The 22,469-nt window shown below is 38.4% G+C and overlaps 3 protein-coding genes and 1 non-coding gene across 5 annotated transcripts; 2 read left to right on the top strand and 2 right to left on the bottom strand.

Moving 5' to 3' along the window:
* Positions 1-2,408: 2,408 nt before the first annotated feature.
* On the bottom strand, positions 2,409-16,050 carry LOC106294675 (callose synthase 9). Of its 2 annotated transcripts, none has more exons than XM_013730289.1 (52): positions 15,876-16,050; positions 15,370-15,581; positions 15,205-15,302; positions 14,957-15,111; positions 14,754-14,850; positions 14,546-14,656; positions 14,334-14,459; positions 14,170-14,259; positions 13,763-13,860; positions 13,571-13,688; positions 13,280-13,423; positions 12,726-12,802; positions 12,575-12,653; positions 12,136-12,258; positions 11,847-11,952; positions 11,636-11,759; positions 11,329-11,518; positions 11,186-11,238; positions 10,888-10,948; positions 10,464-10,545; positions 10,139-10,188; positions 9,803-9,889; positions 9,617-9,702; positions 9,490-9,511; positions 9,274-9,368; positions 9,083-9,164; positions 8,786-8,943; positions 8,580-8,700; positions 8,299-8,396; positions 8,117-8,207; positions 7,871-8,031; positions 7,674-7,783; positions 7,415-7,546; positions 7,227-7,295; positions 6,971-7,148; positions 6,769-6,883; positions 6,485-6,604; positions 6,109-6,230; positions 5,945-6,028; positions 5,747-5,859; positions 5,600-5,652; positions 5,351-5,527; positions 5,022-5,069; positions 4,777-4,935; positions 4,378-4,491; positions 4,218-4,306; positions 3,951-4,109; positions 3,770-3,872; positions 3,547-3,666; positions 3,173-3,223; positions 2,895-3,077; positions 2,409-2,816 (listed from the first exon to the last, which is right to left on the bottom strand). In XM_013730289.1, the coding sequence occupies exons 2-52, from the start codon at positions 15,572-15,574 to the stop codon at positions 2,580-2,582; spliced, it is 5,724 nt and encodes a 1,907-aa protein (XP_013585743.1). In that variant the 5' UTR covers positions 15,575-15,581; positions 15,876-16,050; the 3' UTR covers positions 2,409-2,579. The 2 variants fall into 2 exon arrangements, with proteins under 2 accessions (XP_013585743.1, XP_013585744.1); XM_013730290.1 differs by having other exon boundaries at positions 2,580-2,816; positions 15,370-15,577.
* A 641-nt stretch (positions 16,051-16,691) lies between these two features.
* On the top strand, positions 16,692-18,366 carry LOC106295519 (ankyrin repeat and SAM domain-containing protein 6). The gene is made up of 6 exons (XM_013731441.1): positions 16,692-16,989; positions 17,173-17,234; positions 17,341-17,603; positions 17,710-17,784; positions 17,865-17,927; positions 18,075-18,366. Exons 1-6 carry the CDS (start codon positions 16,877-16,879, stop codon positions 18,117-18,119), a joined length of 621 nt encoding a protein of 206 aa, XP_013586895.1. The 5' UTR covers positions 16,692-16,876; the 3' UTR covers positions 18,120-18,366.
* A 6-nt stretch (positions 18,367-18,372) lies between these two features.
* Positions 18,373-21,398, bottom strand: LOC106295518 (GPI transamidase component PIG-S). The gene is made up of 12 exons (XM_013731440.1): positions 20,515-21,398; positions 20,340-20,424; positions 20,167-20,256; positions 20,007-20,080; positions 19,824-19,908; positions 19,644-19,727; positions 19,393-19,523; positions 19,195-19,276; positions 19,068-19,115; positions 18,917-18,989; positions 18,718-18,821; positions 18,373-18,628 (listed from the first exon to the last, which is right to left on the bottom strand). The coding sequence occupies exons 1-12, from the start codon at positions 21,339-21,341 to the stop codon at positions 18,512-18,514; spliced, it is 1,800 nt and encodes a 599-aa protein (XP_013586894.1). The 5' UTR covers positions 21,342-21,398; the 3' UTR covers positions 18,373-18,511.
* Positions 21,399-21,453: 55 nt separating this feature from the next.
* TRNAK-UUU lies at positions 21,454-21,524 on the top strand. The gene has a single exon. It is a non-coding gene; the product is annotated as a tRNA-Lys (tRNA).
* Positions 21,525-22,469: the final 945 nt, after the last annotated feature.

The raw sequence follows: 22,469 nt of genomic DNA, 5'->3' as shown, positions 1-22,469 counted from the left end.
GCCGCGCTATTGCAATCCAAGTCATGAAGGCAAACTTTGTTGAAGCCTGAGAAAACCAGATACTCTTCCCCAGGTACAAAGCGACCCTACTTCTCGTGTCTGCTGCCATGTCTCAGTGATTGAAAAGTTGGTTTTATAACCAGACTTCCATCTCCACAAATCGACATTCTCCGTTCCAGACCTCAGCTTTTCTTTAACAATGCCCATATCCTTTTCAATGTCGTTTAAGATATGCCGTCTGTGTCTTTTCTTTCTCCTTTGATTACATAAGGCTTCCTCCAAAGTAGCCTCCCTTCGGATTCCCATTTCGAGTATACCTCTCTCACTGAGTAACTCAGGCATCACCCCAAGCTCAGACCACCGATCAAACCAGAAAGAGATATGTCTCCCATTTCGCACAGCCTTCATATGAAATGTCATGGCTACATATCTCAATTTGAGCATTTTCCTCCATATCCAAGAGCCTGCTTGCGTTTTCTCACTAACTTCCTTGAGAAGATTAGTTCTGATCCACTTACCCCAAAGAGAGTTTCCAGCAAACATTCTCCAGATAAGCTTTAGACCGTATACATGGTTAACTTCTTTCAACGGCCTAATCCCCAACCCACCCTCGTTTTTTGTTTAAATAAATCTTTCATACGGTTAAGTTTCCGCCGATGTTCAATGAATGCTCTACCTCCTCTGTTTTCTTACCCACATCCTTAAACCCTTTTTTTTGCTTTAGATTGCATCTTGGTTTAATTTTTTTTCTTTGTAATCTAGCATTCATTCTAGTGTATTTGATTTTTCCTTTAAAAGTTTTAATTAATAAATTTGATATATATTTAAAAATATATATTTCATACATAAATTTTTATAAAAATATTCAAAGTTATGCATGTAAAAATGCTAGACATAGATCCCCATTAAACATACACAATTATTCAATTATATAATTTTTATTTAATATTTTATAATTGTAATAACATAAAATCAGCATAAGAACTAACATCAGTGTTTTCTAATTAAAAATGTATCGCGAGAGCTGGATTAAACATAAAATTTTATCATGCAGAACAACAAAGACATTATATAGTAACAAAATAAGGTGTGTGTGTATGTATTATATTGTGGGATTTTATGTGAGATGATTACAAGAACATGTGAAATCAAGAAATTGACCAGGGAAAAAAATTGATCATGATATTCTATATATTTTTACAGAGTTTGCTATATTCTCTATCTTTTTATGTAGCAATGTTATTTGTTTACTAGGCATTTATTTCTTCAAGAGCTTGATGATGGATTGATCTGAGTGTTTGAAGAAGAGGAAAAGGACTTGAGGAAATAAATAAAATAATTGAAAAAGACAACTGAGCTAATCATAATCACACATGCCATTCATCATCACAAAGGTATTGACTTACTGTGGGAGGAACAAGCCCTTTTTTCACATTCGCCAAATGGAAAGTACTATTTGGTTGATGTGGGATATCCCACAAAAACATGGTATCTTGATCCGTATCGCAGAATTCGGTATCATCTCGATCAAATAACCAGAAGAGGACCGCCAACGAACAGTTGAGAGGTGTTTAACCGGATACATTCAAGCTTGCAATCAGTGATTGAACGGATATTTGGAGTATGAAAATCAAAATGGAGAATTCTTGACCGTAGGCATCCAAGGTATGGTTTGATCAAATGAATAAAGCTAGTAACGGCAACAATGGCTCTACACAACTTCATACGTGATTCACATCGAGAAGATAATGATTTTGTGCGGCAGAGAAGAGAAGAATATCATACACACAGTGATAATGATGAAGAAGAAAAAGATGAAGATGAAGAAGAAGATGATGATGATCATGGTGGACATATTCCATATGAGCTTACCGGTGATAGAGTCATGGAAGGTTTACATGATCATATTACTATTGAGTTGAGTAGAGGATATCGATTAACTAATTAGTTTATTTGATTTAGATTTGTACTGATTTTTATTTATTAGTTCCTGACTTTGAATTTTTAAAAATTTATTTTATGTTTAGTTTATCAATATAGTTTTATGTACAAGATACAATATAAATTAAAAATAAAAATTGAGTTACTAAACCAAAATTTTAAAAAATATAAATAACTCTAATCATATTTTTTGGTCGCAAGCGATATCGAAACGAACAATACAGCGACAACCGCAGTTGAGCTGCGATCAACCACGTGACATGGAAACAGACAACTCAGTGACAACCGCTGCGATACCTTGAAACGAACAACTACCAGCGGCATCAAACCGCTAGTGGCCGACTCTGGTCGCTGACGCTGGCGACTAGCAAACGATCAGGGCCTTCATGTGTTTATAATCGAACACCTAATTTCACATCACATGCTACAACTAAGTTTTTATGAAGCAAGGAAATAACACAATAGTCTGACTTGCAAAATGCACTGAATCTAGAAACAAATAAGCATTACAAAGTCTTTAAAATGCCTAAAAAGTTACAAATAGGCTCTCATCAGTTTCTACTACACTCAATAAACACACATAAATAGATAGAATCAGTATTTCAACAAAAAGGCATAGAGCTAATAAGAAAAGATTTTCAAAGGCCAGAGTTGGGATTGTTTCCAGCGAGGATGAGGGAGATCTCGAGACCACGACTGAAAGCTTGGTTGAACATCATACGTGTCTGGAAGGTCGAGACGAACGGGAACCACGAGCAGAGCGCAACGGGAAGGAAGATTAGCATTCCCATTCCTGCATCAAACAGCCTAGCTAGGGACCGTACTGATTTCCACATCCCAAGTCGCTTAATCACCGGCTTCCAAGCACACGCAATCTAAAAACAAAGAGAGATTATCACATTGTTAAAACTGGACTCTGCAGTGATTAGAAACTGGTGAGAAAAGAAACTTACAGAGAGGATTCCCCATCCTGTCGGTATAAATGCCAATATGCTGGCGAATATGTCCGTCACTGATAAGTCTGTGAGCACGATCGCAACGACTATACCGGCTAGAGCCATCAATAAGGAAACGCCTTGTATAAACCTAAGAACGAGCTGGAAGTTGACAGACATCTTCTGACTGAAGGTAAAGACCTAAGGAAAAATGAAGATTATCAGAACCAGGTTATGCAATTTACTCAGAGAACAAAGGTTATTGGTAAATGAAGCGTGAAGTTGAATAAACCAACCTTGAAAAGAACAATAAGCATCGCAAATGCAGCCCATGACCAGCCATACACCTGCAGATGTATAAATACTATATTATTAAGCATCTGCGCTAACAGTAAAAGATCATATAAATCCTATATCTAATCCCACCAGCCAGGTCATACTCCACACATTCAAAACATCATCAAACCCCAAATCTGACAAATTATAACCTTTATATCCTAACAAGTGATTATCAGATGGTATTGGTATAGATATGAATCATGAACAGGGATCATTATATCGACTATTGTTCCAAATATACCACATAGCAAGACGTGGGAAAGGCATTTATTATAGCACAAAACCAGCGAACTATGATATGCGTAAGTGTAGAGAAAGGGAAACACTGTACCGCAATTGATGTATCTGATCCTTGCAGGTTCAGTTTGTAGACAATACCATACTGGAAGATAAAGAATCGTAGACTTAAAATAGTCTCCACTATCCTCCCGCTCAAGGTCCGAATGTGAGACTGTTGATGCACAGTGACAATTATTATTTGCCAAATAAGTAGAAAAACTAAAAGGCGGACAAGCAAAAAAAAAAAGGGTATTTGCTGGGAAATAGAGTCTTACTATTTCTTCTTCCCACCATGCTTCCCAGCTCTCACCTCCTTTCACACCGATTCCACCTCTGTAAAAGAGCCAGTTTGTCCATTCTTTGAAGTCCTCCACGACTCTGAAAAAAGAAGAATAATCTTTGGTCACTGAAAGAACATGTTGCTCAACATAACATAAAAGAGACAGCACTACTTACTTCTGCCACTCAAACCCAGCAGGGTTGAACAGGTACGGAGCAAAAAGCCAAGAGACTACCAAGAACCAGCTGCTAACCGTCAGGAGAATGTAGGAAACAGCACCAGCCTCATCGTTTCCATACGCTAGGTAGACGACCAGTAGGAGAATAACTTCCATCCTGAAGAAGAACAAAGCATAAGAATGAGTTGACTATCCGTTACTATGGCTAAACAGGTATACATAAGAAATATATGCACATATGAAACAGAGTATGCGGGAGACGTACGCTTTGATGAAATGGCTTCTGGAGTAGAGACGGTAGTTTTCGGAAAACTTGATGTGCTTGACGACAAATCCTCTTCCAGTGGCTTGGTACTGTTGACAAACACTTTTTATCACATTCCAGACAATATAGAGAGATTGAAGAGCCGATGATAAGAATATACCCTAGCGCCACCATGAAGAATTGTCCGTCCAAAATAATGGGTTCTTGTGCCAAGAGAGAATGTGAAGAAGATGGTACATAGCTGAAACTGCATCGTTGTGAAACTGACAATGGCCTACACAATGAAAGAAGTAGATAGTTCATTTTCACAAACGACTAAATGCGCATAATATCCAGTAGGATCAGGTTTTAGATAATTCAAAACACTAGTACAGAACACAAGAACAAAACCTGTGAATCTGTTACCATAAGGCAACTAATAATCAAATATAAGCACAGTAGATATTCAAGTAAATGAACGAGTTAAATCAGAGTATATGTCAGTCTCCAAGGAACTTTTAAACACACGCTTCACCACTATCAATCATATCTCACAAAAACGTGGCATAACAATTAGTACCTGGAGAAAACCCTGTTCCAAAATGAAGCCCAAAATCATCGGCACAGCAGTGAAAACACCAATCTGAAACAGAAACTGAGCATTGAGAGCGGCGCTAAGCGCAGTATCGTCCAGAAGAATAGCTCTTTCCCGAATAGTAGCCCCAACTCCAGAAAGTGCCTATCAAAAATCAAACACAAGTAGGGGTCTAATAAGCCATGAAGATAGCATATGCGTCATAACCAAATCTAGGTAACCATGCTTACCAGGTATAATCTCCCATATAAGAAAATGTATACAGTAAGCACCGTCAACTGCAAGAGGCCACGTAAATGTCAATTCATCAGCATTAGTTCCAGGAAACCATACTCGAAGAAACTTGGAACTTATCAGTAACAGCTCAGATATAGGTTACGAAAAATAAAGTGATCCACGAAAAATGATGATGGAAGACTTCTTTTATAGAGTTGACAGCTAAATGAGAGATACCATGACACTAAGAGTGCTTTAACTAAAAGGTTAACGTTCTGGTTGCAGGTATTTAACTTTGATGAGGCAAACAACAGCACTATGAATCATTTGAGGGTTCACATACCATTGTACAGAAGTAGAAGCCAACAGTTGTAAAGTAGAATGACATCATCCGGAAGAAATCAAGGAGCTGGCCAAGTCTGTATACATCCCGACTAAGAACCTGTTCACCATTCCCACCGGCAACCTTCCCTTCAAACAGAGCTATTTGATTGAGCCCCACATCGCGCCCTTTGCCCACCTGTAGATAAAATTAATAAATATATATGGTAGTTTATCATTCTATTTGTAAGAAGTTGAGAAAATAACGGACCTGAATATACTCATGATGAGTGATATTCCCTTGACGTAGAGTTGAGTTAAAACCTGAATATCATAGCATCAACATTAATCAAATGTGGAAAAATGACTAAAATTGCTCAACCACATTCCATATTTTCAATTAACGAATCGACTTTACCAGCAAAAATATCTTCACTAATATTAATGACCCGAGAGGCCTTGCTGATACCACCACGTGTAATATGGAAAACTCTGTCAAAGACATCTGGATGACCATAATGCATGCGAATCCTGGAATATAGAAATGACAGAACAAGGATTCCTTATGAGATCAAATGCTTCATAAGAAAAATAAATTTACTGGTAGTAAGCTTACTTCAGGGGTTTCGCCAATACTCGCTGACCAAGAGTTACAAAGCTAGTTTCTTGATTGGACATGAAAGACGCCAAGGAGGAGACACTGCATATTGTCACAAACAATTATTTAAGATGAAATATATGAAACTCGAACAAAGATACACATATGTCTGGCTCACACACCTTCCAGTGAATACATGTTCCCTAACTCCAAGAATGGTGGGTGGTCGAATTCCATGGCCCCGGTTCGGATCGAATTCCTCCAAGAGATTTCTCATCTTCAAGGCTTCTTCAAAGTAATTGTCCTAACAAATAACGAAAAATAGATGTTAAAATAACTAACCGATGCCACAGACTGGAGATGCATTTAGCTCTCACGTAAAGAATGTAAAGTACATATGATTAAATGCCCAACTCCAAACTGTTTTCAAAATACTCGTTACAAAGCTTATACATCTAATTTACTAAATTGAACTCTCCAGTAAACCTTAAATATAATAAACCCCCCCAGAAGATCTCGTAAGAAGCCCTTTAAACAAAGAAAATGCCACATACTGACCTGATTCATATCAATAGTCTGGACAGCATTTCCGCGAGTAAACACAATGGCGTGGTTTTGATTCTCAGGTTTGCCTTCGCCAAGTTTTGGGTCCCCAGGCAACCTTATAGAGTAAATTTCCTGTACAACAAGAAAAACTCAAAGTGGGAATTCCATATAACAAAATAATAAAACAAAGAAGGGGAAAGAAAATGCCAATTCACTTTACAGTGCAATCATAGTTTACCCATAAGGACACAAGAATACTAGACTCGTGAATGGTTTCACAGATGATCACAGTTTACCTTATCCTTTCCACTGATGTCCGCCTTCACAAGCTTTGAATAATATTCTGTATGAGATTTACCCTCTTTCGGAGTATCAACAACATCGATATAAGCAATGCGAAGGGCTTCATTTCTGACAATCGAACGAAAGAGACTAGCTTGTAATCTGTACAATATATATAACAGAAGCTCTAAACCTGAGATTGAGATGTCTTCTTACCTTTGCATTAGCAATGCAATGTCAGCAGCTTCGGGTTTCTGATCTTCCTTCTGTCTTCCATATATTTGGCATGTGACAACATATGTAAACTTTAAATCAGCTTGGGCCCTTGCTTCAGGAGATAACTCAAATCCTTCAGCATCCGTCGCGTCATTACCAAAAGGCGTCGACTCTCCGTCTGCAATAAGTTAGATAGCCGTAAGGAAAAGCTTGACCAAAACAAATATATCTACAGAAAGCTCTTATAGCCTCTTACCTCTACCAGCCTTTCTTTCCAAATAAGACTGCAGCATGAGAGCTTTCCTATAATACATCATCCCGCGAACTGCATATACAACGTCAGATAACACGTAAAGAAAAGCACTGAAAATATATGCAAGGGAACAGCGGAAAGTTACGGCTATTGACTTGATAGAAAGAAGGTGTAGTGATTTTTTTACTTACCTGTTCTAGCTAACGTCTGTCCACGGTAAGAAGCCCAAAACCTAAGTTCAAGTATGTCTCTCTCATTACGTAGATCACCTTCTAATGCATTTTCATCTTGTCCTATTCGTGCAAGAAAATTTTTCCACTCATCTGCGACAAATCAGATGTCAATGAGAAAATATTAGGCACCTATTCATTACAGAAGTAACTTACTAATAAGAAACATAAAAAGCTAGGCAAATGTCACTAATCATATTAAGGAATTCGCAAAATATACCTGGATAAATTTTCTGAAGGTAAAACAAGATTGATATCCCATCCTCATTTCTCTTAGTGAGTTCGGCCATGCTGTATAGCACAACCTCAGAATAATATGGAGTGAAGACACTGAAAATACAGTTCAAAGGAAGATAGTAAGCTTGTGAGAAACTTGTTTTGATAAAATGATGGAAGTACGGAGAAAGAAAGAAATACCTGAAGGATAACATCTTGTCCACAGACTTTGGTGGAGGCACATCCATGAAAAGCGAATTGGTGAAGAATTGCAGTCTGCGTCTTGCCTCGAGGTTTCTAGGAACGTGCGCAGCAGAATCTTTGATAGTAAACAGAGAGTACAGTCTTTTGACTAAAGCTTTCTGCAAACCATTGAGAATTATCAGACTGACAGAATATAAGTGAGTGTAAGTATAGCCTTTGATAAAAAAAATATCATCATCATACCAGCTCGGGATCTTTAGGCCATTTCAACTTTGTAAAAAGCCGACCTTCATTCCAGGCTTGAGTTAAGATGTTCCACGTTTCATACTGACCCCTACACAGCAACATATGTTTATTAAACAAAGAAGACCAAGGCACACTGGGTTTTACACAAAACGCAGCCAAATCATCGACTTTGTATGTACCTCATATTAAAAGTCAATATGTCAAGCCGCATGACATCGTAGAGATCCTGAAGTGCTTTGATAGCCCCTTTCGCATGCTCCGGTGTTTCATTTTCTTTCTGTTCAAGAAAAAAAGAAAGAACATAAAACTCCATCTAATTGATAACATACAAGAAACTACGGCAATATTCTCCCACTAATAAGGGACGTCTACAATTCACAATTATGTAACTTTCACCATCATGAAGATTACAACTTCAATACAAACTAAGAGCGAGCCGTTCTATAAAAAGATTACTGACCAGAATTCCCAAGAGTGCAGTCACTCTAGTGATAACAAGGGAGAGTTTGTTCAACTGAAAATCGTGATGTATCTTCCGATCCTTTATACTGGCCTGGATATCTTCGTAGATTCTTTCCACCCTACAAAATTTACAAGACAAGACATATCATTCTTTTATCCAGCAAAAACCTGTCCAAGTAAATTTAGTACTTAAAAATACATTACCACATCCTCCCCTCGGCTTCCAGAGTCTCCATTAGGACAAGCTTGAGAGTGTGATACACTTCCTCAACAGCATACTTCATGTAGTCATCCCTCTCGATTCTCTCTATTATCTCCTCTTGTGTATTACTCTCAGCGGCAATCTCTTTGGCCAACAATATCTACAGCAAATTATAGGAGATTAATAGTCACGAAGCAATGACGTCATATGCGTTTTTTACGGAAAGAAACGAGGATAACCAGATAGCCACAATAAAACGTTGAATTGAAATACAGAAGCAGGTAAAGTAACAAACTCACCTTGCTGGATAGAAGAAAAAGTGGCCACTGAACCAATTGGAGCCTACCAGAATTCTTGGGCATCAGGAGTAAGTCCATCTCACTAGAAAGTTGTTCCAAACGAGAAATATGGGTTAAAAGGAAACTATAAAAAGCCGAAGCTACGAACATTAGGCACACAGATTAGTTACCGAAAAGCATAAAGCACTTACAAATCAGTGATGTAGTCTTCCTCTCGTAGACATTTTATTATTTGGTTCCAGAACGGAGCAAAGTGTGCTGCGTCTACTTTATTCTTATCCGCAGCCTTCGCATTGATAATCACATGCAGATATGAGCAACAAACGTGAGAAGCAAACTAACATGATATACCATACGTTCATCTAGGAAAGTAGTGGTTCATAAACGTAAAACAGGTCAACAGGTACCTGGTGAGAAGGATCAGACGTCCTGCACATGATTTTGAATTATAGAAAATACCAATATTTAATAAAGATAAAAGGAGACGTGCAGGTAAACTGAACTTCTTAGAAGACAGATGGAAAGGAATCTAACCGATTAGTAATAGGGACATGAAGAGCCCTCATGAAGGCCCCTGGAAACTCCTCAAACTGTTTGTGAATGGCTTCCAAAGATCTTATCTGTGAAAATTGCAAGGCAACGTAAGGACATACCCTCTTACAGACAGTGTAGTAACAGATTTATATATCTTAACTTTGACAGGAAATGTAACACACTTACCTCCCCCAAACGATCTCTCGCACCGAGCAAGAAACCCAAAAAGGCAGAGACAATGGTGTAGAATATATGGATGTCTAACAGGTAGATCTGCATTATATGAAAGAGAAAGTTACTATACAATGAAGGAAAACTCTACTGTGAACCCCCCAGTGACAGCATTCATCCTAGCCAGAACAAACTCCAAGTCTCCACCAAGATTTCTGAAATAGTTTTTAACAAAATCCTCCAAAACTGGAGTGGTCTCTAGAAACGACTACGTCTTGATTCACTGATTGCTCCCAACAAAACCTAGAACAACAAAAGTGCCTACCCTCATGTAAAGACCATTGAACTTACAGCGACGACAGGAGCCCATAAACTGGCAACAGTCAGAGCGTTGTAGTTGTCTGCATCCAGATAAGAAATATTAGAGTATGAGAATCTTACAGAAGAATGATACTTTTGAGGTTCTCAGTACAGTTATCAGCAAGAAACTAAATAGTAGAGCTAGTAACATCCCAAGAAGGGCTACTTCTAGAGTTCGACTTTGATATCATATACTGCAGAGAAGCACAGGTTTATGATTCCAGAGAGAAGTAACATATTACACCACAATCATTCAAGTAACTAAGCTTACAAAAAAATTAAGCATCCTCGAGTACTACCACAATCCAATACTTACTTCTTGACACCAAATCATGCCACGAGTACTGAATGTTATCCTGTTTGACTATCATCCTTGTTGGACCAACGAGCGGCTCAATCTGCAAATTCATCAGCAAGAGAGATATAACTCCGAGTCACACTTAAACTGCCAAACGAAGTATCTTTGTGATGTTTCTCTAATAATTACTTCAGGAATTGTCTACAAGAGATCGCAATGAACAGAAAAATTATGTATAAAGTAACAGCATGCCAGCACCCATAAAACTACTTCCAACTTTAAGAGTTCACTGTACAAATTGAGAGCAATTGAACACAGAGAAACAATTTTCAGTAAATAAGTGGTAATCTATGATGTAAAATATGTATATTTCACGTATAACCACAATCTTCAGTACAACTATCAACACATCACAATTATACTTCCTATCAAAAGAACCAACCTGGAGAAAGTACGCAAAGGAGAACTTGGCAGACAGAACGACAAGCCAAAACAGCAAGTACCTGCGTCATACAAGAGTGGCTTAGAACAACCTTTACCCTTTAAAACACAAAAGACCATACGAGCTGTCAGCATCAATTAAACAAGTATCTCTCTGCTTCTCGCAAACAAGTCAGAAACAGAGTTCAAATATTTTCAGTACCAAATATAAGCTAGAACAACTTTTGAAGTCCAGAGAATACAGATAACTAAAAATAAGTAACTAAAAGAAAGTAACAAAGATAAGATGGAGACGTTACTTTATGAAATCGGATGTCTTTTCATACATGCCACGGCCAACATAGTGTCTCTCCTGAAAATACAATCAAGTAAGCATCAGAGATTGTTACTAATGATCCAGATATTATGCATGAAGAACGAAAGAGAAAGATGATGTACAAACCTGGCGCATCCACTTAAAGAATCGAATCACAGGCCAGCGATCACATTTATTAGCAATGTTGTGACAAGTTGGGAAACGCATCAGGATACTCAAAAACAACTGAACACCACCATAGATGGCTATGAGAATCACATAAAACTTGAACATGACTGAGTTGGAATTTGGGTTACTATCTTCTTGAAGTGCTTTCCTGCACACACACACACACAAAACTATCAAACAAGGGAATGTAAAACTACCCCAAAAAAAGGAAAATATGCAAAAGCAATATGAAAAAGGACAGTTCAATAACTGAAGTTTCACATACACATAGAGGAAGGATATGACGATGGAAGCAAGGCTAAACCAGATGAAGCGGAGAAAAATGCGAGAAACAGCCAGCCGTCTTGTCGTAGAATAAGCACCATACATCATGATGACATCCAGAACACCTATAACATCAAGCACAAGTTTTTTCTTCACCAAATCACAATATTGATAAAGAAAATAAAGTAAAGAGTATCAGGCTTAATACTGACTCTCAGAAAACTTCATCACAACGAAAGTCGGACCCAGGCTGAGAATTTCACGCAAAGTCTTCCTGGAGTAAATGTCGTTTTTGTTGAACGCAATAATAGCTAGTGCCTGTAAAGAAGTCTGTTAGAGTGCAGTAGCAGGAGAACCTTTATCGACATAATAACATTCATACGACCCATGATAGTGAAAGAATACGTCACAACCAAACGTCCTTAACGTCAAACAAAGATTTTCTAAGGAACACAGAGAAAAACTACAACAATAAAGGGAACCAGAGAAGGGATTACAAACCTGAAACATCATAGCTAGGAATATCCATAGCCGATGGAAGCTGTGGTAAAGATGCAAAAATGTCCGGTGCTCAACGAATGAAGTCTTTCCTCGATGCGTTGCCCTACCGGTTTGAAGGTCGTACTGCAAGGATAAAACCAGTATATTAACATCAGATACGCATATGTGGGAAAAAAGAAGTCTGTATCTAGATCTTAAACGAAGCACACAACCAGACTGAACCTCAACTTCTTAAGATAAAATAAAAAATTATGAACCTCTTAACTAACGAGTAAAGTAAATGAATACAATAGAAAGACTAAACATGCCAACATAACTTCAAGATCAACCTCTAACACATGATCTAGGAGCTATAATTTTTTCATTTGATGTTCGTCTCACCAAAGAAGCAACAACAAGTATGAATACAAAATCACTACTATGAGGGGCCATTGCAGACCTTTTTTCTCGGTATAGGTTTCTGGAAAAAAGATGAACTCGTTCGCCATGGCCAACCAAGCTCGAAGGAGTGAAGCGACCTGGAAAATCAAACCCGTCAGCGAACAGAGAGAAGAAAATTAAGCCAATTGAGAAAGATATTAAAAATTTACCAGAAATACTCATTGAAGTCATCATAGTTTCTCCAAGCTGAATGAGGTGCTCGGCCATTGTCATTGTTAAAAGCTTCCTGCACAGAGCAACATGACTATTATATCAAAACCAACAACACAGTTCTAAAAGGAATATTCATACATGAGAAAGCAGAATCATCTTTTTACAGGACATTTGAATTGAAAACCAACTACCACTGATTATATCTACGAATATACATGCTATGAAACATATGTCCACACCTTGAATGAATAGGAAAAGATCTAATAACCACCTCAAGTAACACGATAAAACAAAATTCAATATGTTTAATGACCAAAAGAGTGATATAAATATTCCAAGTATCCCAGCTAAAACAGTAGTAGATAACAAACCCAATCATAAGCCTACAAAACTAGCGACGGAGCAGATTAGGAAAGTTTTTTAATGTAGGTTTCTCTATTAAGAAGCAGTAATGTGGGATCAAATAAAATACTACAACAGTAATCAAGAAGAGAACAGAGAAATGAAACTCCCTAAAGTCCAGGAGAGAAAGAATATTTAGAGAACATACTGCCGATACAACTCCATACAGTGGAGCAATGACATGATCAAGGAATGATACACCATCATCAGAGCCACGACTATCCACTGGCATACAGCTCTCAGCAGGGCGAGCAACCTGCTGGCGTAAGATCTCATCCATTTCTCTTACCATCTACAGAAAGTATTCAGCATGAACAATTAATATCAACTGACCACATATTATAGTAAAATTACCAAAGTACTAGTACCAATTCAGAAAGTTAGGCGATTCATATAAGAACAGAATCATGGATGAGACAGTGAGACACTAGAGACTTACGTGGTGGAATATGTAGCACAAACATTCTGGAAGAAACCGTATGTTAGCAGCTTCGCCCCAAATCAGGAAATACAAAGAGAGGAATAGCAGTCTCTTTTCTTCACTGATGGTCTCTAAACTGCATCTTACAAAAATTGAAGTGAGAAAGCAAGAGTGGTAGCAGTAAAAGACAAGGAAGAGGGGATAATTTACTTGCTCCATGCAGGCTGAATGCAAAGGTAATCACACCACTTAATGTAGTTATCTAGGGACTTCAGAAAGACCTTACGTACTGCAGCGTCGTCCAGTTTCTGCGAGAGTACAAGAGAAAAAAAAAATATCCATGAGATCTAAAAATGCAATTCACTGCTTTCTAAATATAGCGGCAAAACAAGCTAAAATCATATTCACTGCACAATCACTAGCATAAGTTTCTAGAATGAACATTTAAGATACTTCACTTTTAAGCTTTGTCAACTAGAAGTCCACACAAAGAACAATCAATAAGAAGTTTTCGCTATAACAAGAAGAACAGAGCCAAAATCATGAATAGCCTACTTATAATCCAGAAACTTCGGCGAAACTGATCATATGAAAATCAAATAAGCTTTGGTACTTACAGGTTCTCTTTCTTCAGGAATGTTAAGGCGGGATTGCTCATTAGCAAGAAGAAGAACTATATGTTCACGCTGATTGGAGACACTGTCTTTCTGCGGCCATAAGAATTGATATATTAGAAAGATCATTCTCTAATACTCAAAAGAAGCGTCTCAGATAGACAAACCTGGAACCCAAATATGTAGTGGAGAAAATCAAGCATATCAGCATTCCTCGTCGCGGGAATGGGAAAATCAGCAGGCAATTTTGGCAGGCCTGGAAAATACTTCAACGCTGCAACTGCTGCTTGCACCTGCTCAAATTTTATTGTCATCAAATCAAGACAAACCGCATACAATACACGCATGTGGATTGTGGAAAATAGAAAAATTATCTCACCTCAGGGAAAGACGTAGTGGCATTAGTCGTGACAGGAGCATCCAGAGGAATGATGTTGTAAGCAATTGTATCCTCACTCATTGCAGCATCAGAATCAATAACATGCTTCAGCTGTTGACACACAAAATAGATGATTATGAGCTGCATTATACAGATCTACTTTGACAAAAAAAAAAAATTTTGAGTAATAGGAGGAAAAATACACAACCTCATCAGGAATCTCTTTCGCAACCTGCTCCAACACATTCCCGAGAACTTTAAGGGTAGCAAACACTCTCTTCCTTCTCAATGTTTTTCGCTCCATCCTGGTAGCCAATATCAAACCGTTTAGACAACAAATAAGATACCTGAGTAAAGTTTTTGGGTTCTAACAATTATTAGCCAAAATAGAAAATTCAGAGATTCACGTACTCTTTAGTGAAAACCCCAGACTCACGGAGCTGCTTTTCATCCTCCTTCAACGTGTCAACGTTGTTCTTCTCTCTGTACAGCCTGTAGAAGTCTTGCAGCCGTTTAATATCCTGACTTCTATCTATCGTCCCAACCTCTCTTTTCGCTAACTTTTGCTGAAACACACCAAGCCAGAACAATGCATTAGAATGCAAAACCTTGTAAAAAAATCAAACAAGCAGAAGAAGAAGAAGAGAAGGGAACCATACCTTAACAACGGACATCAACCCGGTTTTAAACTGCAACACGCCTCTGCCTTCACTGTTAGGGTCAAGATTCTGCGCCAGCGAGTAAGCATGCTCACACACTGCACCAAAAAAAAAACGTTAACAAGATCACAACCAGTGGGGAAATGAAAGCAAGAGAAAGCTTACAGATCCTAGCGATGCTGGGATCTTCATCTTGGAGCTCATCAGCAGCTCTCAGAATAGCATCTATGTCCCTGTTGTTAGCCAGAGATGAAGGGACATACTCCATAAGACTTCCCTGGCCAGGACCACCACCAGAACCTCCTCCTGCTCTATCCCTCTGTAACGCAGCATTTACAAGCCGCTCCCACGACGACTCCGCTCGAGACATTTTCTACCTACAAAGGTGAGCAAATCTCAGCAGCTTTAGAATCAAATAAAAAAAAACCCATGGAAAGCGAAAACAGCAAGTGGAACGATGTAATAAAACAGATTCGGACAAGTGAACCTAGCCGTAACGGACAATGCAAATTTACAGACCGTGAGTTATATAGAGAACAAACGAAACGATTTGACTAGTTTTAAATCAACGAGCAATTATGGGATCTCGAATCTGAGCTTCGTCGAGGATCGAGACAAGTTAAACCAACGAAAAATGAACCAAACAGGTCAAATTTAGAGGCGGGAGTTACCGATTTAGAAACCCTAGATATGGAGTTTGGGGAGAATCGGATCAGTCATGGAAGAATCAGCGTCACAATGGTGAATGCTAACTCTCTCGTCTCTCTCTCTCTTTCGGATTTGATTCGAATTCAAAAGTACTTTTAGGGATTTTCTTTTTGTTTTTGTTTAAGCCAAAACCATCACAACGAAGGAAGCGATGTTTTAACTTTTTAAATAAGCGTGTTGAAAACAAGAAAAAAAGGAAAGTCAGTGAACCGCGTTGGATTAAACCGGCTAAATCTCAGATAGATCTATTTTAATAACTCTCTCGGTCAAAACCGGTTTAGTCCTGATTTCAACCCGACTTGACTTGACCCGATCCGGCGCTTGATTAGAATTCAGGAAAATCAATCGAACCGCGTTGGCACAACCGCAAAGTCTTTAGGATTAAACCGGCTAAACCGCAAATAAATTTCAATAACCGTCATTTAATCTTGATTTCAGCACGACTTGACCCGACCCGAAAGAGGAAAGCGTTTTGACAAAAAAAAGGAAAGTCAGTGAACCGGATTAAACTGGCTAAAATCTCAGATAGATATTTTAATAATTATCTCGGTCAAAACCGGTTTAGTTCTTATTTCAACCCGACTTGACCCGATCCGGCGCTTGATTTGTATTCAGGAAAATCAATCGAACCGCGTTGGCAAGACCGGAAAGTCTTTCGGATTAAACCGGCTAAACCGCAAATAGATTTTCCATAACCGTCATATGATCCTGATTTCAACCCGACTTGACCCGACCCGATGAAGTTTGGATGACGAGTTCTCTCTCTCTTGACGTAGATCCTCCTCGTCGTGAATCCAAAAATCAAAACTTGGCGAGTTGTTCTCTATCCAAGAGCTCTTTCTTCCTTCTCTGTGATTGATTGGTTCTAGGGTTTGTGGAAAAGACTCTTTCGCTTTCTAGGGTTTCCTGATTTAGGGTTCAGGATATAAAAATCTGTGCTTTTCTTCATCCAACAAGAAGAAAGATGTATGCTGATAGATTGGAGTCTGAGTCTGGAAGCAGGAACACGGTAAAGGATCGAATCAACGGCGGCTCTGGCGATAACTCTACTCGCTCCCGACAAGTTACTGGGAAGAGGTTCGAATTTATTCGCTCTGTTTGAATTCAATCGACGGTTAGATTAGCTGTTAGCTACATTATGATCTTGCTTGCTTAGCTATTTGAATTGTGTGTTTGGTTTACCTTAGGAGGACTTTGAGAATGAAACTGTGTTTGTTTTTTGTGTTGTGGAATAGTTTATATTCTTTTACTTGGTTCCAGGCAAAGGCAGGACGATAAATGGGAGCATGATCTTTTCAATAAGGACAAACCTCAACTCTCAAGTATGTCTTTTTACTACTCTCTCTCTCTCTCTCACCAATTCTCTTTTAGGAGAAACTAAGTATCTATGACAATGGTTGTTGATTATTTGTTTTATGGCTTGCTAAGGTCGCAGAGTTGATACTAGAGATCTTCGCCTGAAGCTCCAGAAGAGAGATGATGGGTCTCAAAGTGGGCGAGGAGGTGGTTCAGGGGTGCGGGATTTACGTGAGAAGCTCTCTGGGACGATGACTGTGCAACCGAAGAACAGTGACCCGCTGAAATCTAAAGTGGAGGCTGCTAGACCAAGCATGAAGAGTGTAGCGACTGATACTGAAACAGAGGTTACTAGAAAAGCTTCAGGTCAAGCTACCAGGAAGAAATCACAGCAGGCAATAAGATTCACTTTTCTTCAACTGTGTTATTCTATCATGCTTAATAAATTACCTTGGGAGAAAACTATTCTACTGTTTCTTAGTTTGTTATCTTTTGGTTCAGGCTGGTGGATCGGTTGATAGCTTTCTGGAATCATTGGGTCTCGAGAAGTATTCAACAGCTTTTAAAGTGGAAGAAGTATGTAATATTTACGTTATGCTTGGGTGTGATCTTGTCAGAGACTCATTGTTCTCATTCTTTTTTTTATTATTTCTCAGGTTGATATGGATGCTCTCATGCATATGACAGATGATGACCTCAAGGCTATGCTTATACCAATGGTAAGCTCCATATTTAACTGCCAAAACATTAACTACCACTCTGCTTTATATCAGTCTGCCCCCACAGATTTTGGATGAAAATAATTCTCTTAGTCTCAGTGTTCTGTGTAACACGAAAGCTACTTACAAGCTGTGTTGTTGTTTCAGGGCCCAAGGAAGAAGATACTTCTTGCTTTGGGATCCAAACGCTGATAGTCTAGTGTCTTTTGCATAACGGCTTCAAGCTCATCTGAAACGGTCTCCGGAAGTCGTTACATTAAGCCATTGTCGAACTGATTCCTGAATTGTCTTTCTTTTTTCTCGTTTTTTTTTATGTATCAGCCCATATCAAGAGATTGGAATTTTGGCTGTATACATCTGTAATCGTAGATATAGTGAAACAAACACTGCCGGTTTACTCCACTTTTGATGTGTGAAAAGCTTCGAGTTTAAAACACAATGCAAAAGTGTAGGATAACTCAGACAGTTAATCAGTCAAAAAATTATGGTCTCTTCTCTGATACAATGCTGTTGCGTAATTTTGAATTCAAACAACCAAAAGCTTTTACAAGTTACATATGATCCGTAAAAATGCAAAGGTCCTCCTATGCCGCTTTCTTTCTAGTTAGCCATGTCAAGTACTTTGCCTTCTCTTGTTTGTATCTTCTCCACTCCCGTAGTGCTGCAAGAACAACGTGTCCAGCAACAGGTAGGAAAAACGGCTGTCCAAGAAAGTATGAACACATGAGACTCAAGAGAAACAAGGCAATGCTAATCTAATGTTAACAGTATTAACGACCATGAAACTAACCGAGTACACAGCAAAGCAATGTTCGTAAGAGAAGTAGCTGACGGACATGATGGATGGATGGAAGAAGGCATTCTCAGCTAGGGACCTTGCTTCTCTTGAGGAACCTTTGCAGAACACAGAAACGCAACTTCTTGTCAGAGTTTACCAACATTAAGGTCTAAAACAGAGAATATTGAATATAGGTTTAAGTGTAACATACTGGCTGAAGAACTGTATCCTCCCAGAGAAGCATTGGATTGAGCCAACTTTGCTGCTTTCAGAGAATATTTCACCTGGTGGTTTGAAGGAAACCAATGGAAATGTTCAGAAAATAACAGTTTCCAGAAAAAGGTTCAAGATGAGAAACATACTTGTTCTCCAATTTCATCCTTGATTATCATCCTAGGGAGTGACTGAACCTGCAAGTGCCAAGCAATGAAGATTAGAAAAAAGTGAAACGAACGAGCTATAACAAGGCATGTGGAGTTAGTCACGTACTAATCTAGAAAGAGAGCCGAGGGTTGTTGCGCAAGAGCGGAGATTGAAACACGTGTGTTTCCGTGACAAGACATCCAATTCCCTGCAAATGCAAACATCGAGAAAGACAACACGCATCAGTATCCATAACTCATGAGCGTCCCTTGCTTTAAGTAGAAACATCTAATATTGATTGATAAGCATCACACATATCCTTACCACTCTGTAAAGCCTCTTTCGCTAGGTAAAATCTTGTAACTCCCCAATTCACTGGTGTAAGTCGCTTCCGACTTAAAACCAAAAAGTTGTCGGAATTGCCCCAAGAAAACTTCAACTATTTTCTCTAGATCCTGTTTCAGAAAATGAAAAAACAATGTTTCAGACATCTTCTTCCAAGGCTCCCCAAATACTCAATTAATGAATATATAGCTGATGTAAAGCATATAATGAATATGTATTGTGAACCGGACCTGAGGCGAGATCGTGTTCGTGCTTGGGCTTTCAGAGTCCTTATCACAACTTCTCGGGTTCCATACAATCACACCGCCCCACATCTATGGAACAAAATGACAAGATGACCTCGATTCACAAAGAAGAAGAAAAGGTCTACCAACAGATTAATAGAACAAAATGACAAGATGGCAACTAACCGGAGATATGAAGCCATTTGTTTTAGATATCTCCTCATTTGGCAACTGCAAGTGAAGAGGGCATTCTTTTCCAGATGGAATATATCTGACAATATGAGAAAAGATCGTAGAGTTCATCAGGAAACAGTAGAGTAATCACAGCATCAAGCAGCATAACCAGCAAGCATGAGCAGAGTAATATACACAACAAATTGCAGTATTTTGGACCGTCCACTAGCTCCAGCAGAAGTATCCAAGTGCCATTCGTTCGAGTTCACCTGGCGAAACCATTGAAGATAATAATCCGTTACACCATCAGTTGTATCCAAATTAGTCATGGAGATATGGAGAAAAAAGTACATACAAAGAAGGGAAGATCACTGGTCCTGAAGATGTAGCTCTGAAGTTTTTCATCCCAAGAAGAAAACGAAGACTTCGGTGTATGATACAAAACCTAAGAACAGAGAGAGAACACAACACATCAGCATGAGAGAATAACAAAGATGCCAAAGATCTCGGTCAGGTGATGAATGGTACCTGACTTTCAACACTTATATTAGCTATAGGTGCTAAAGCCTTAGTCACCGGAGCTAACAATGCCTCGTCTATCCTCTGAAAGTCCCTATCAAACGTAAGCACACAGACAACAAGTCACAGGTACGTAAATGTTATAATGGCAGTGCAAAATCTCTAACAAAGCTTCAGCTCATACCAATCATAGATCCAATCACGTGGATTGGAATTCAAAAGGCTAAAAGAAAGAACAAGCCTCCCATCTGATCCCACAGGCATAAACTCCCCACGAATAGAGTCTCCCTCCTCTCTTCCACCGTTCATAAACACCTTCACAAAAACCTCAGAAACTCTACCCACCACCTCTCCAAACCTCTCTTCCAACCCACTCCCAACAATCCACGCATGCCGTCTCTTCCCCACCACAGCTTTCACCTCATCTCCATTCTCTTTATTCACCACAACAACACTATACATCTTCCCAATACCCCCAGAACAGCCACTGAACACGTCATCCAACGACTCATCCACCGCATCATCCAACCCACGACCAAAAGAATCTCTTTTGATCACTCCGCAGCGGTAAGAGCACGTGGAAGGAAAGGTTTCAGAGCAGAGCTCATCTGGGCTCTGAACAGTGACGGAGATGGACACATTGCAAGAGCCACACTGTGAACTTTCACCGATCAATTGATTTACACCGTCTTGTATCTCAGATCGCAATTGATCCGGATCGTTGGACCCGAACCCAACGAATACGGCGTGGAAAGTACATGGGAACCGCAAAGGCGCCGACTTTACCTGATCGGAGAGTGAGTCGATGTCGTGGAACGGTAACTGAGATCGGTAGATTTCGACTGACTTCCATAGAAACGGCAGACCTGAGAGGAACGAGAAGAGCACGGTGGTGGTGATGAGGAGGCGCTTTAACCCGGGTTTTGAAGAACGCATGGTCTCCAGATCGGGCTCCGGCGTGGTTCCGGGAGTGTCTGTAGTCGGATTCGGATGATCGGAGGTTTCTTCCATCGTCTTCGTGAGGGTTGAAGATGGCCACAACACTTCCTCTACTGCTGCGTTGGTTTTGTCGTTTCGTGTAAACTGGGTTCTTTATAGGATTAATTGAAATGACTGTTCAGTAGCCGTCTTAGCTCAGTGGTAGAGCGCGTGACTTTTAATCCCGTGGCCGTGGGTTCGAACTCACAGACGGCGTTACGTTAGTTTTTGTACTCCTGCAGTTTTTATACACACTGCCTTGATTGATGAAGAATTGACAATTTTGGATTTAGGGTTCATGTCTAATGACAGTTCAGATGACTTTTTGCTGATGAGCAAAGAACCTAGAAATGTTATAAGAATTCCTCCAAACACCATTTCTGTATAAACTACAAGGAGCCCTCTCTTTAACAAAAATTCTTCTTCTCAAATTAAAAGAGTAATGTGATTGTGTTATGTAATTTATCTTTTGTTAATCGAATTTTTCCAAAAAAAATCTTTGTTAATCGATTTCACAAAAACATTTGAGTCTGAAAAGAAATGTGCAGCTGATCTTTACTATACAACTAGATTAAGATACACGATAAACATTATATATAAAAATTATTTTATGTATTATATGTTCTTACATGAAATAATAAATATATATTGAATAATTAAAAATCAGTAACTATTACATATATAATTAAATTGGTGCGAACGTATAAATCAATTTTATTAATCCAAACATTTTTTAAAATTTTTTTGATAGGATATGTAATTAAATTTAAATGATATTAACATACACAATATATTTTTAATATTAATGTCTATTTTATTTTTTTTATTTTTTTTTAAATGATGCTTTCTACTCATATGTTTTTTTTATCATGTGTATTTTTAATAGCAAAAACTTTAAATTACTGATAACAAAATTTTCATTGTGGGATCAATAATTTTAGTAATTGATAATTTAAAAAAATTTATCAATGTTAGTTCAAAATTTTTATCAAAAAAAATTATTCAAAGTAAATTTTGAAACTAAAATATTTATTTATTCAATATGGTTTATAGTTTAATTTAGAATGATATATATACATATATATTTTAAATCTTAATGATTAATTAAATTAGACTTTTATTTATATGATTTTGTAATCATTTGTATTTTGTCATAACAAA

The sequence above is a fragment of the Brassica oleracea genome, chromosome C5 (assembly GCF_000695525.1).
Source record: "Brassica oleracea var. oleracea cultivar TO1000 chromosome C5, BOL, whole genome shotgun sequence".
NCBI classification, from domain to species: domain Eukaryota; kingdom Viridiplantae; phylum Streptophyta; class Magnoliopsida; order Brassicales; family Brassicaceae; genus Brassica; species Brassica oleracea.
The sequence above is the reverse complement of the archived record's forward strand: the minus strand, read 5'-3'. Positions and strand labels throughout refer to the sequence as shown.

Excerpts from the sequence above, each read along its gene's own strand:
- LOC106295519 (XM_013731441.1), top strand. The coding sequence starts at position 16,877 with ATGTATGCTGATAGATTGGAGTCTGAGTCTGGAAGCAGGAACACGGTA. Across the intron at positions 17,235-17,340 it reads GGACAAACCTCAACTCTCAA|GTCGCAGAGTTGATACTAGA; the intron begins GTATGTCTTTTT and ends TGGCTTGCTAAG. Across the intron at positions 17,928-18,074 it reads AGGCTATGCTTATACCAATG|GGCCCAAGGAAGAAGATACT; the intron begins GTAAGCTCCATA and ends TTGTTGTTTCAG.
- LOC106294675 (XM_013730289.1), bottom strand. The coding sequence starts at position 15,574 with ATGTCTCGAGCGGAGTCGTCGTGGGAGCGGCTTGTAAATGCTGCGTTA. Across the intron at positions 10,189-10,463 it reads GCATGATTTGGTGTCAAGAA|ACAACTACAACGCTCTGACT; the intron begins GTAAGTATTGGA and ends ATCTGGATGCAG. Across the intron at positions 4,307-4,377 it reads TTCTTCATGGTGGCGCTAGG|TACCAAGCCACTGGAAGAGG; the intron begins GTATATTCTTAT and ends GTTTGTCAACAG.
- LOC106295518 (XM_013731440.1), bottom strand. The coding sequence starts at position 21,341 with ATGGAAGAAACCTCCGATCATCCGAATCCGACTACAGACACTCCCGGA. Across the intron at positions 19,524-19,643 it reads CGAACACGATCTCGCCTCAG|GATCTAGAGAAAATAGTTGA; the intron begins GTCCGGTTCACA and ends TTTCTGAAACAG. Across the intron at positions 18,990-19,067 it reads AGGATGAAATTGGAGAACAA|GTGAAATATTCTCTGAAAGC; the intron begins GTATGTTTCTCA and ends TCAAACCACCAG.